Raw genomic sequence first — 14,095 nt, 5'->3', positions numbered from 1 at the left:
CCAGAAAACTCTTTCCATAATATAGCAATTATTATCGGTTTGTCCATCAATATGCACCGGAGAACCAGTGCATTGTAAAATTGTACCTGGGTTTGCTTCCTTGACGGCATGCAACCACCTGGGCATGTGGTTATAAGAGTCCTCCCAGTCTCCAAACTCCATAGCAAGAGCCTTCTGTTTAGCGATCCAAGATTTTCTGTATGACACAGAATATCCGAATCGACCCTTAATATCTGCAATCAAACTCTTGATTGGAATGGATAGGTTTGTCTGGATCGAATTTGATATGATCGCGGCAATGTGAGTACTATCAAGATTTGTATGATCTTGAGATAGTATTGTTGAGAAACACGAATGTTGTCCGTCTATATTTTTTATTTCCCAATATTTACGGACTTTGCTATAAGCTGCTCTCAGACGCCATTGACAACCGTTGTGATATTCCAGACAACGAATAACATAAATGTTGGGTTTGGACTCAACGACGGTGTATTTGTAACCGTTGGTTATATGATAATGTTTGATTGCAAGAATAGTTTCCTCCTTTGACTGGAATTGCATACCTTGATTCAACTCTGGAACGAGATGTGCAGATGATTGTGTGATCTGGTCGTCGTCGTTGTTGTCATCTTTGAGTATGTTGTCTAATTCATCATCGGTGCTGAAGTCATCAACATTATCCAAAATTAAAGGTTGTTCATCGATCAACTGCGATGATGAAGATGCTGGTAAGTTACCTGATGCCATATTTGAATAAATGTTGGGAAGAGTTTGTAAGATTGGAGTAGCAGGAGAGGTCTTGGACGTGCAGTTTGGATGTGAAGATGGAGTTGTTATATAGCGTATAAACGTTCATGAATATAGTAGGTGTTATGGTCTATCAGTGATTAGGGGTGTCCTCTCATATACGTTTTGCAGTGTCCTCTCATATAAGCTTTTCTGCACTCGTTTTTTAAGTAGTTATTGAGAAAATAATTTGTTTAATTGTTGTTAACAAATAAATAACGTACAATTTATATTTATAATAATAATATAGTTTATAAATAATTAAAATTTAAAAAACAAAAATTATACAAATAAAATTTTTAAAAAAAATCATAAAAGGGAAGTTGTGGGGAGGGGGCACGACTTCAATAGGTGAAGTCATGTACCCCCTACACGACTTCAATGGTTGAAGTCTTGTAGGGGGTACAGGACTTCACCTATTGAAGTCGTACCCCCCCCCCCCCTAACTTCCCTTTTTTTTTATTTTTTTTAAAAAATCTTATTTATATAATTTTTACAATTTGGAAATTTTTTTCTAAACTCTAATAAAATGCTTAAATATTGGATAATATTTTTACAATTCATAAAAATTTATTACATACATTTAATAATATTCATTACAAATTTTGATATGGTATTTATGGATGCATCAATATTATGTGGTACGTGAGAAGACATTGTACTTTTGCAGTTGTCCACATTTGCCTCTGACCACCAATAATGGTATTCAACTTTGGTATTCATGTTCCTATTCATTTGCATGCTTACATTTACTGAAGATTTTACCTTCAATGCTACTACTATTCAATCACATGCCTCTTTTATTTTTGCAGGTTTGAAGATTCTTTGAAGAGCACTCATTACAACTTATATGAATTGTCATTTCCATGTCTCATTCACGTGACTTTCAAGATTCTTGGGCATCAATGCTTCAACTTAAATTGGTGGAGGGTGCATTTGATTTCTCCCACCGTGTTCTGAGTTCCAATAGCCAACTTCCCTTAATAAAATAGACTTTGCTTTCATATCCCACTTGTCTACCCATTTCAATTGTGAGTTCCAATATCCAAAGTACTTCTCCTTTCTCATTGGGGTAATAACCCACTTTCACCCACAAAATTTAATATGGCTTCTGCCCGTCAACTTCCCGTTGATATGTCCCTTCTACGACTACAAGATAAACACATCGTGAATTCTATTTGGGAAGGCAATGAACGAGTCATTTGCCCTCGAAGACATGCAATTTGGATAGCAAAGCATGTCCACGAAATTGATGAAAGAATAAAGAATATTCTACAAGCAGCAAGGTTTATCCATATTTTGCAAGCATCAAGTATGGAGATAAATCACCAGCTAGTCACTGCTTTGGTTGAGAGGTGGAGAGTCGAGACTCATACTTTCCACTTGCCTCTTGGTGAAAGTACGATTACATTGGAAGACATTACATTACAACTGGGGCTTCCTATTGAAGGACATGTGGTGACTGGCATCAGTAGTGGTCCACTAACACTTTTTTGTCATCAACTACTAGGAGATGTTCCTCCTGAGAATTGTGTAAGGTGCAACAGAATCAAGTTGTCATGGTTGAATAACACTTTTCGCCAATTGCCTCATGATGCAATCGAACAGGTTATTGAACAATACGCTAGAGCGTATATGTTGATCATAATTGGCAGTGTCATGATGCCAGATACATCTGCAAGCATGATGCATTTGATGTATCTTCCCCTATTGGCGGACCTACACAACGTTTCACAGTATAGCTAGGGATCTGCCACGCTTTCGTGCTTGTATCGTGCCCTTGATCATGGTACTAGGGCTGACCAAGAGAATATCGGAGGGTGCATGATCTTGTTACAATGTTGGGCATGGGAAAGAATAACATGTCTTTCACCAGAATTACTTGATGTCACAGAACAGGACATATCTTCTGGTGCCGTTTTTCCACTTGCGAAAAGATGGTGTCGCACAAAACAGTCAATATTCCAGGACAGTACAACTGTTACCCAATTTCGTCATAAAATACACGACCTATCACCTAGACAGGTATTTTTCAACTGTGAACTTAATATTGTGTTATAAATTTTGTTAACATTTGATGGCTTAATTAGTAATACTTAAACCAAAAACTTCAATACTGTAGTTGCTATGGACACCATATAGACGTGGTGAAATTTCTCAACTCATTGAAGTAGAAGTGCCCCCGACATGTCGGGCAGTTGTGCCTCTTATATGTTTCTCTGTTGTAGAATACCAACAATCAGACCGTGTCATGCGACAATTTGGATTTCGATAAAATGTTCCCCATCAACCGATGAATCTAGATGAGGAACATAAACAAGATATGAGAGGAGGCGCTGAATGGAATTGGCATGAACACCATCACCAGTGGATTGCATTGTGGAATGACCGGCATAATCGTGTGTTCGACGGGATTCCTTTCCAGAAAAATGGTCACTTGCGAGATGAATCGGAGTATATGCAGTGGTATATAACTCATACCATCCGCTACATTGGTATAATAGAAGATTCAACCGACGAAGAGGTACTACAATATTCCCTCCACATAAATTATAAAAGTGTTAATATCTTGTGACCTTCACATCACACATTATGTTTGGTAGTATGACATGGACAACGACGAACACTTCCACCCAGCATCTCAATACCGTGCATCTTCTTCATATCATGACCCAGAAAGGTCTGCCTCTGACCATGTCAACTATCAACATCCACCTCCAAATTCAAGGTTTCAACAAAACATCCCACTGACATCAACATATCCTGGGGTTCAGGCCTCTTATTTCGCCTTTCCACCATCAACATCGTTCAGTGGAGGTCCTTCCAATTATTTTGGAACCTCGACAATGACTCCACCATCTTCATACCCACACGCTTCATCCTCACATAACGTGTATCGACCGACATATTATTCTGAAAACCTTCAACAGTGCAATGAAAGTCATCCCACGGATGCAAACCAACACACGCAGAGTCCCACACTACAACAACAATCACAAAGGCGAGGCCAACGACAACGACGAAGACCACCGTGTGGGACTGGAGGCATAAATAGAATGTTTGGCTTCTTTATTCATAAATATGTAATTTGTTTATCATTTTTAATTAATGAATAACATTTATATCATCATAAACTGTTATCCTCTAATGTTATTATTGCATTCAACTTTATATAGAAATCAATTTTATTAGGTAATGCATTCAATGAATTATAAAGCAAACAATAAATCAAAATTTGTTCCTCCAGACTGTAAGGGCTGTACAGCATCTTCGTAATCGATTACCACAAACTTACTGTAAGGGCTGTACAGGAGTTGTTGCAATACATAACGAAATAGGCTGGTAATCGATTACAGGGTTTCTGTAATCGATTACCAGTGGGCTATGGTAATCGATTATAGTAAACCCGTAATCGATTACCAGCCCAACCCTAGCCTATAAATTCAACTTTTTCTCTCTCCTCACGAACCCACACCACTCCCACTCTAGCAGCAGTGGCTCCCAGTGTCTTCCATCCTCTCCAAGGTCCAAAATCATCTTCTCTTCCACCATTTTCACTTCAAAACACCATATTTTCACTCCGCTTTCAATTTTGTTCAATTTGCACCGATTGGATTTTGAAATGGCGGACTCTTCAAAAAGGCAAAGAGTAAGGGGGTCATCTTCTACAGGTGGGGGACGTCGCCACCGTCAACCTTCACTGGCAGAAAACTCACCGTCACCCTCACCACCACCGTCACCCACTGCTGAACACCAAAATCTTCAATTTTCAACTCCTGCACTAGCCCAAAGGTATTTCTCCCTATTTAAAGACCGTCAGATCATTGAGCCAAAATATCTAGATGACGATTATTTTGAGAGACATAGTTTTGAATTTTTTGCCATGCTCAAAAATTTGAGATTGGATGAATTTTGCTGCGATTTTGCTACATATTATCCTGAGCTGGTACGTGTGTTTTATAGTAACCTCAAATTTTCTGAAAATGGAACAATGAAAACTGAGGTGAACAATGTCCAAATTATTATCAAACCCAGCATTTTTGCTTCTATAGCCGATCTTCCCTCGGTTGGGTTGCCCTTTGAGGGGAAATTATTTGAGGATTGGGCCAATGAATACAATATAGACGTAGCCAGACAATTAATTTGTTTGCCACACAATCCTCCTACCGGTAGAATTCTAGCAGGGAATATGACAGTTAAGGCTAGAGTATTACATTATACTATATGTCGTGTTTTGTTTCCACGTGTTTCTAACTTTGCACAGGCAACCAAGGAAGATCTTCTGATAATGTGGATTATAATGACGGCAAAGCAGATAAACTGGACCCATCTCATCCGACATAGGATGAAGAAGGCTTTGAGGCAAGGTGCTCCTTTACCATATCCAACTTTGGTCACCCGCATCCTGGAACATTTTGAAGTTCCACTGGAGGATGAAATATCTATCCCACATAATAGGCATTGGTCAATATCAGGAGGAGTCATACAATCATTTGGATTGACCCAAAATGCTGACAACAGATGGGTGCACAGAAATTCTCCTCCTCCACCTCAACCTGAAAATCAACCACCTCCTCAACTACAACTACCACCAGTTCAACGAACTAGTAGATTTGATGAGGTCATGACAGGGATAAACGATCTCCGAACATTTGTTGGGGACAACTTCAATAGCATGAATGCAAGATTTGAACAATTGGAGCTAAACATGGGTGACCGCTTCGATACTATTGATGCTCGAGTTGAGCATGTGGAGCACGACATTGAGTATCTGCGTCGTCATTTTGGTCCACATGGTGGATCATCTTCCTAGATGCCTTTCAATTTGTACTGTCCTTTTCTTTTAATTTTAGCTTCTTCCTTATGTAATGCACTTTTAATTCAATAAAATACTACAAATTTCATTTGTCATTTCATCTTATGATTTTCTCTTATTTCTATTACATAAAATCATATACTCTTCCTATACAAAACAATACATCACAATGTAATCAACAACAATGGGTGCTTACACAAATTCATATCAATACACTTAATAAACATCAAACTATGCACCACAATTACAATACAAAATTTCAAAAACCAACCAAAAACACACTGGTAATCGATTACAACAACCTTGTAATCGCTTACCAGAATGAATCTTGCACCAAATACAACCTGGTAATCGATTACACAAGTGTTGTAATCGATTACCAGTGCGTTTTTGGCATACTAATTTGAAGTCGTGCAGGGTGGTCACGATTTCAACACTCTATAATCGATTACCATTACGTTGTAATCGATTACCGTCATCAGAAGTCGTTTTTGGGGTGCACAACTTCAACACTGTTCATATGAACAGTGTGAAGTCGTGCAGGGGGCATGACTTCTTCACTTGAAGTCGTTTGGACCCCCCACGACTTCCCCATTTAAGTAATATGGTTTGAATTTGTCCATTTTGGTAATATTAGAGGCAAATATGCCTAGTTTGGTGCAAAAACCGAGTGCTAAAGATACTAAAGAAGTAATTATAAAGAGATGGATCATAGTTCAACATTAAATATCACCTACAGAAGTAATTTCAAATGTAATATATATTATTAAATTAAATATAATAAAAATTAATAATAATAATAATATTATTATTATTATTATATTTTTATTAATATTATGATTATTATTATTAATATTATATTATTATTATTATTCTTAATATTATTAATACTATTATTATATTACTATTATTATTATTATTATTATATTACAATAAAATGTTATTAAGAAAAAAAATGTCTATTCACTTTGCAAAATAGTACACAACAAGAACACAAAAATGTATATTCATTTTTTCCTTTTAATTAATGTTAAGAGAATAGAAAAGAGAAAGAAAAAAATGGCAAAAACAAATAGAGAAGAGAAAAAAAAAAACACATCCACATCAGTGCATATATTTTTAATACCGGTTATTAAACTGAAAAAAAAAACCACTAAGAAACCAAGTAAGCTAAGTCTAAAAAAAATTAGTATAGAATATGTCTTTGTTTTAATAAATGTTTTTGATGATAAAATGTATGATTATTATTACTATTATTTTATATATATATATATATATATATATATATATATATATATGTAAAAATATATATTAATGTTTGCTTTGGTAGGTGTGTCATATGATTAGTTAAAAATCACATTTAACCATTTGTATGTTTGGATTGTTATACGTTCACAAACGATAATGTAACTTATGAAAAGTAATTGTCACCTAAATATATAATTTTTATATTGTATAAATTCTCAAATTCTTTATGGAGTTTTATAGATTTTGAAAGTATAGAACTATCATTTTTCATGAAGGATTGTAAATATATTTCATATATTTATACGTTTGTTTATACTCATTATCGTAATGATATAATTACTAATATACTTATGACAGTCAGGATTATTACAAATAATGTTATCATTATTAAACAATTTCAAATATTATTAATTTTAAATCACAACTTTCTATTATACTAAAAATAATACTTTATTACATAAAAATAAAAAGTAATTTTAATATGTGATTTCATTAAAAATAAAATAATTTAATATAACTTTTCATAACATAATTGAATCATTAAATTTATTAATTACAGTATTTAACAACTTTGTAAAATTTTATTTGAAATTATGCTATTTTATAATAAATTTCATGACGGCAAATATTAATCACTGTTATTTAAATAAGTATCATGAATTATATGTTATTTAAAAAAAAATTGATTAGGTACTTTAGAAATAATTTAAACTAAAAACATGATTTTTTTTTCATTTTTTTCTTTTTCTTACGTAGTTTGAGTCTTTTATTATTACAGTAACAAATAAATACTTGTACTTATTCTAAAAGCAATAATAAATATTTTATTTTGTTCACCTACTGTTTTTGTCTATTTGATTTCCTCTATTTCCTTTCAATCCTTCTTGTATTTATCTATTTTATCTGTTTCTTACTCTTGTTATCGTTTTTTTTTTTAATTTCCTCTATTGAATTAACATTTTCCTTAATAATAAAATGTTATGAGAAAAATTGAAATGATGAACAGGTAGACGTCGTTTTCTTGATGCCGTTGTGACGGAGCTTTCCAGGAGTAACGGCCACTTCAGTTTTCCTTTTACGGCAAATGCAAAAGAGAAGACAATAAAGAAACCCAAGAAAACAAAAGCAGCGACAGCACACAATTCAACGCATGTTAACCTCTTCTCAAACTCAGCTTTTCTAAATAAGTCCGTTTTCGCCGTTTTCAAAAGTATTTTTCCTCCTCCACACAATATTATTGTATCAATGTTCACACATAATAATAAATAATAATTTATAAATAATAATTTATAAACAAATTCGTAAAAAAAATATTATCGATGATATAAATCATTCCTATTTCTTTTAATTGAAAATATAAAAATATTGGATCACCTATAAATAAAATCAATTTATGTTACATATAAGTAAATAAAATCAATTTATGTTATATATAAAAAAGTATATATCTTATCTTATAAATCTAATTTTTAAATTAAATTAACTTAAAATTTATATTTTAATCAAATCATTCATGTCACATGTTATATATGTTTTATTACAAAAAAAATATGTTAAAAATTTCATATTTATAAATAACATCTATAATATATAAATAAATACAAATTTATACAAAATTAAATTAACAGTAAAATTTACTTTTTTTCTTACATTTATAAATTTCTACAGATGATTTTATTGGTTAAAATTTTCAAGAATATTCAAGACAAATCTCTTCATTACATCCATCATAAGGTCGAGAAGTTTCCTTAGGTAAACAAACAAATCCCTACGTTTAAGGGAACCGTTTTTCAACTAGTCGTTTCCTATCATTGATCATGTAACGCACATTTATAACGGAACGGATTCAACGTGAAACTTTAAGACCAATAATAAAACGCACCAAAAAAAAGCAAAGAAACGTAGAGAACAGTCTCTCTCACCAACTCACTACCGTTCATTCACACCGCACATCTTCTTCACCACACACCTGTCCACGTTTTCGTGGGGCCCACACGTATTTCCCAACATTATAAATACCACCACCCTCTCTTCCCGCATTCATTACAAAATAAACCAAAAGCTCACAGCACCTTCAACACCTGTTTCTTCGTTCTCTTTCTCTCTACGCTTTTTCGAGTCATGGCATCTCAAGCATTCTCCGTCAACGCCTTCCTCTTGGCTCTCGTTGCGGCACTTTTCTTCGCCGTTTCCACCGCTCAAGATCTGTCTCCGGCGCCTGCACCAGGTCCTGATGCCGGAGCAGCCGGATCTGTTTCTAGCTCTGTGGCCATGATCGGAGCTTCGATTGTGCTTTCGATGTTTGCCATATTCAAGCACTGAATCTCGCTTATCTGACGAGTTTGTTCCGTATATTAGTTTTGTTGTTGATTTGGTGTGAACAATATTTATTATGATGATTATAATGAGTTGATCTATGTCTTATGCAAAGTGAGAGAGAAAGAAAGAGATTATTGTTATGTATTAAACAATTTATTGTAGGTGTTAGTGAGAAATAAGAGAGATTTTATATTCCTATTTTTTTTTTTCAATTTCACCATGTATTATTATTATTAATATAAATGTACTCCATTACCTTGTTTTTTTATTGTTACTTTTCTCAACTTTAAGTCAACATTCATTTTTCCCTAGGAACTTACGATAATTCCATTTTAGGTTTTTAGTATTATTTAATAGATAAAATCAATATATTTTTAAAGATAAAAATAATCTAAAAATGACTGATAATTAAATTTAAACGTTTTTTTAAAGAACTTATTTAGTGTCTCTTACTAAAATATATATTTAAAATTTTGAAAATTTTAATGTTATTTAAAATTTTGAAAATTTTAATGTTATTTAAAATTGTTTCGTGAAAACCAATCAATGGTCAAACCATTTTTGTTGTGCCAAGATCACTACAACGTCACCACGAAATCCTCGCGCCTCCGCCAACCAGGTCCATCGCGGCACCTAAAAATGAAACCAACACAACCTACGAACATAACCTAGTTTCTTTCACGGAACATTGCAAGACCAAAGCAACCACCGCAATGCTTATCTCCAACAACCATTATCTTCTTCGTTGCAATCACAAAACACAAAACCTACGAATCACGAAACAGAAGCCTAGATTTGTTATACGCCTCCACCATGTAAGCCAATGCGAACAACGCCTCTCACGCCTTCATCTTCTTCGCGTATCCATGGAAACCTGCAAGAACCAAATATCCAATTGTAGAGAAACTTCGATGGCTACGAGCTTCATTGTGTCACTATACCACCACAATATTCTTCACATCAGCTTCTTCACCTACAAAAACCATGAAACAACAACACATTATCTTTGCACCAGAATCTCACAAGCCATCGTGCCTGCAACCTTGCGAACACACAAATTATGAATACGCATATGTATCTCCTCTCGCGAAACTTGCGAATCAGAAAAAGACCAGACTAGAAAATCCTAAATCCCGAACCAGAACCCAAGTCGTAGAGAGCCATCACACTAGAATAGAATCTCAAACCAAGCACCTGCCACGACCTTTTACTCCTATTTAGTAATGGCTGACATAGACACTATGTGGTTAATGATTTAGATGCTAATGACTCATTATTTTATACTATTCACTTAGTATTTTTGCACCGAATTGTGTTAGTGAATTGTGTTTAATTCTCCATTATCACTATTTTACACTATTCACTTAGTATTTTCGCACCGAATTGTTAGTGAATTGTGTTTAATTCTCCATTATTGTCTCATTTTCACTATTTGAGCTTAATTTGACTAATAATTCTTATTTTAATTAATTTGAATTATTTTGACTTAATTATTCTAATTATTATTTGCAGGATAATTTTGGAATTATTGTTGGAACGTAAAGAGAGCTGACACATCATTTATTGTTTTGCAAATCAACATTTCTTTTTAATTTCATTTTTAGTTTAGCTTTGTGCTTATTTTTGGTCAATTTAGGAGAAGTCCATTAGAAGGAAATTTTTGTAGTTTGGAACTTTTAAAACCCCAATTCAGATTTCAATTTCTTCCTCTCCCTCATTTCACGTTTTTCCTTTAGGTTTTAGGAGCTTTGGTGCGTTTCCACCCCCTCCCCCTTTAGGGGCTTAGGTTTTGTTCTCTTTTCCTTTCCATTAATGAATGAATCTCATTTTTAATTTGTAATTGCAACTTCATTTCTTGTTGCTATTTAATTTCGCATTTCAACTTCAATTTCGTGCATGTCAATTTCGTTCAGAATTTCATTTCCCATTGCGTTTTTCAATTGTGTTTTTGTTTGCGTTTTTGACGTCTATTTTCATTCTAGAATTGCGTTTTCTTTTATGCTGTTACTAGGTTTAATGATTTTGTTTTCGTTTTGCTGTTTGGATTTCATTTTAATGGTAGCTTAAGTGTGTTTGGTTGGTCATTAGTGAAACTGCATCGTTTCCATTAGATTTATGAGTTGAAAGTGTGTTTTTGCTGCTCTGATTTGGCTCAATATTGAATCTGTTTTGTGCTTGAGATTGGGGATACGCTTAGTTGCCTAATTGGTATTAAATCTTCGCTTAGTTGATGAAACTGTGTGGTGCAAAATTAATTGAATATGAGCAAAGCGTTTGCTTAATTCACTTTTATGAAAGCATGATTGGTCTTTGCTTTGTTGGTTAATTCATGTTGGATTAGGGGTTAGAGTAGTGTGTAATTGTTGTTAATTTGTGATTGGAAGCATTGTAAGTGAGTTAGTGACCAACTGTTTTCAATTAGTGTTCAATTCGTGCTTTAATTCATTTAATTTCACTACACAAATCTGTCCATAAACACCCCCCACCAATTGTTCAATCTAATTCCTGAACCACATTTGGTCCTTGAGAGACGACATAGGAGTCACTTTTTAGGATTATACTGCACTTAATTGCATATTAATTTGATTCGGGTACGACCTCGATCAGACGCCGTTACGAAAAAGGACAAAATTGAACAAAAATTATAAACATTGGAACTACTTTTAACACCAAAGAAAGTCGATGATCACTATGAACAAAATTCACGAAAATAATGATCAAAATATGTATTGAGCCTTAAAATTATACTAAAAAGTTAAAAATGATCATGTACCTATTTTTTTTAATAAATTCTAGATTATGTAATTTAAAATATATTTTTAAATCTAGAAACAAATTTCAAAATATGCATTCTAAAATGTATTCAAAACATACATTTTTTTAATCGAAATCCCTTTGGATTGTACAATACGATATGCATTTAAAAAATGTATTTTAGAATGCATTCTAAAAGGTATTTCTAAATATATATTCCATAATGTACATTTTAAAATACATTAAAAAGACATCTCAAAATATGCATTTTAAAATTTATTTCCTGATCGAGAAATATCTTTAGAATATTACAATCATAAATATATTTTAAAAATTGCATTTCAAAATACATTTTGGAGGATATTTTTCTATCTAAAAATACATTTTGAATTCTACTTTTAAGAATATAATTAAAAAAACTTCTAAATTAGTGTTCCGAAGAATATTAAGTGTTCCACTCCTACACTTCTTCTCCTTCCTCCTCTACCACCATCTTTTTTCTTCTTTTTCCTCACGCTTCTTCTTCTCCTTCCTCCCCTACAATAATGCTCCTTTTTTTTTTCTTCATGCTACTTCTTCTCCTTCCCCTCCATACTTAGATTTGGCAATGACAATGGAGTTACAAGGGAAAAAAAGAGGGCAAAGTTGTCATTTTGTTAGACATATAGGGTATAGGAAGAAAAAAGACAGGTACAAGAAAAAAAATTAAAATGCTAAGATATTTCGTTAATTTTAAAAAATTAAATACTTTTTTGAATTCTTCCTAGTTTCTTCAGGCTGTAATTTTTCTTCTTTATGAACTATAACATCCAAAAAATACAGCAATATACTATATGATAGAATGATTACATTTAATAATAATTCAGATCAACCTTAAAATTCAAAAGAACGTATGGTTTATGGCCAAACGGTCTTACAAAAAGTTAAAATCTTAAAATGTACAGAATAAGCAAACCTGACCGAACGGTTTACAAAATCAGCATCGGACGGTCATACAAAATGGAAAGAAAAGGTGATCGAACGATCACTTTACAGAATAACTAAACTACTGACCGAACGTCCTACTGTTCGGTCTTCACTTCTACTTCTACTAAATTTTCTTCTTCCAGCGCCTCTTCCAGCATCTCCTCTCCATCTACTCACATCCACACGGATGATCATTGCAACGACAAGGACGGACGTACAAAACCAGACAACACAGGAACAATGCAGGGTAAGCTTATGTAATTTAATTCAAATAATAACATACATTTATCATATTCAAACACACCTAGTACATTTCAACATACGATTCAAACAAGGCCTACTAATAGACTGACTGTTCGGACGGTATGAATTCTGTGTAGCTACGACGTTCGTGCACCCGGGTGATGTAGTAACTGGAATACTCTCATCAGCTGCCACCCGAGGTTAGTCTGTTCCGTCCAAAGTACCCCTAAGGACTAGGACCTCCTGCCGTTCCCACACATGACCTACCCTCCTCTACGTGAGGACGAGTACTCACGGAACATCAAGATGAACCGCCAGCTAAGCATTTCCACATTCATACTTTACAATTTCAATAGTCATCCATGAGTCGTTCCTCCCCGGAACGCTCGTTAAAAAATCACAACGTTTCCTCCATCTCATATACTCTTCATCATTTATTATCCATCATTTTACTTTCATCTTTATCATTGATAACAGTTGAAAAACTGTTATTTTCATGCTTAAAATTGATACTAAAAGCAACCTTTAGACTTAGAAACTAGCTTGAAATCATGCCTTTTGTTTATATTTTCAGAAATAAGAGAGCTGGACAGGTTTATGCTTGATTTAAGTGTTTTTGTGCAGGTTTTGAGGTGAATTTGGTGAAAGAAGTGAAGAATAAGAGAGAGGACATTAGAAAAGACAAGAAAGAGTGCAAAAAGGAGAAGTCGAAGGCACCGCTCAGCGGCAAACTACCGCTGAGCGGCACTAAAGAGGTGACGTTGGAACCGCTGAGGGGCAAATGGCCGCTGAGGGGAAGAAAGAAGACGCGTAACCACCGCTGAGCGGTAAATGGCGCTGAGCGGCACTTTTTGGGCTTGGACTTTTATAATCTTTTGTAACTCTAGATTAGTATTTAAGGGCTTGCACGTCCTTTAGTTAGTATCTTTGGCAGAAACGAGGCAAACACTCTCTCTTTCACCC

General features: G+C 34.0%; 1 protein-coding gene across 1 annotated transcript; it reads left to right on the top strand.

Moving 5' to 3' along the window:
* Positions 1-3,079: 3,079 nt before the first annotated feature.
* On the top strand, positions 3,080-3,902 carry LOC148193195 (uncharacterized). Its single transcript, XM_088099378.1, has 2 exons — positions 3,080-3,310; positions 3,390-3,902. Exons 1-2 carry the CDS (start codon positions 3,080-3,082, stop codon positions 3,900-3,902), a joined length of 744 nt encoding a protein of 247 aa, XP_087955504.1.
* The last annotated feature ends 10,193 nt before the right edge of the window (positions 3,903-14,095 follow it).

The sequence above is a fragment of the Vigna umbellata genome, chromosome 9 (assembly GCF_029865625.1).
Source record: "Vigna umbellata cultivar VRB3 chromosome 9, Vumbellata_1.0, whole genome shotgun sequence".
NCBI lineage: Eukaryota > Viridiplantae > Streptophyta > Magnoliopsida > Fabales > Fabaceae > Vigna > Vigna umbellata.
This window is presented reverse-complemented; position numbering and strand designations above follow the sequence as displayed.

What these genes read in the sequence shown, in the direction of transcription:
- LOC148193195 (XM_088099378.1), top strand. Translation starts at nt 3,080, where the DNA reads ATGAATCTAGATGAGGAACATAAACAAGATATGAGAGGAGGCGCTGAA. An exon ending in AAGATTCAACCGACGAAGAG is followed by an intron (nt 3,311 to 3,389) that starts GTACTACAATAT and finishes TATGTTTGGTAG; the next exon opens with TATGACATGGACAACGACGA.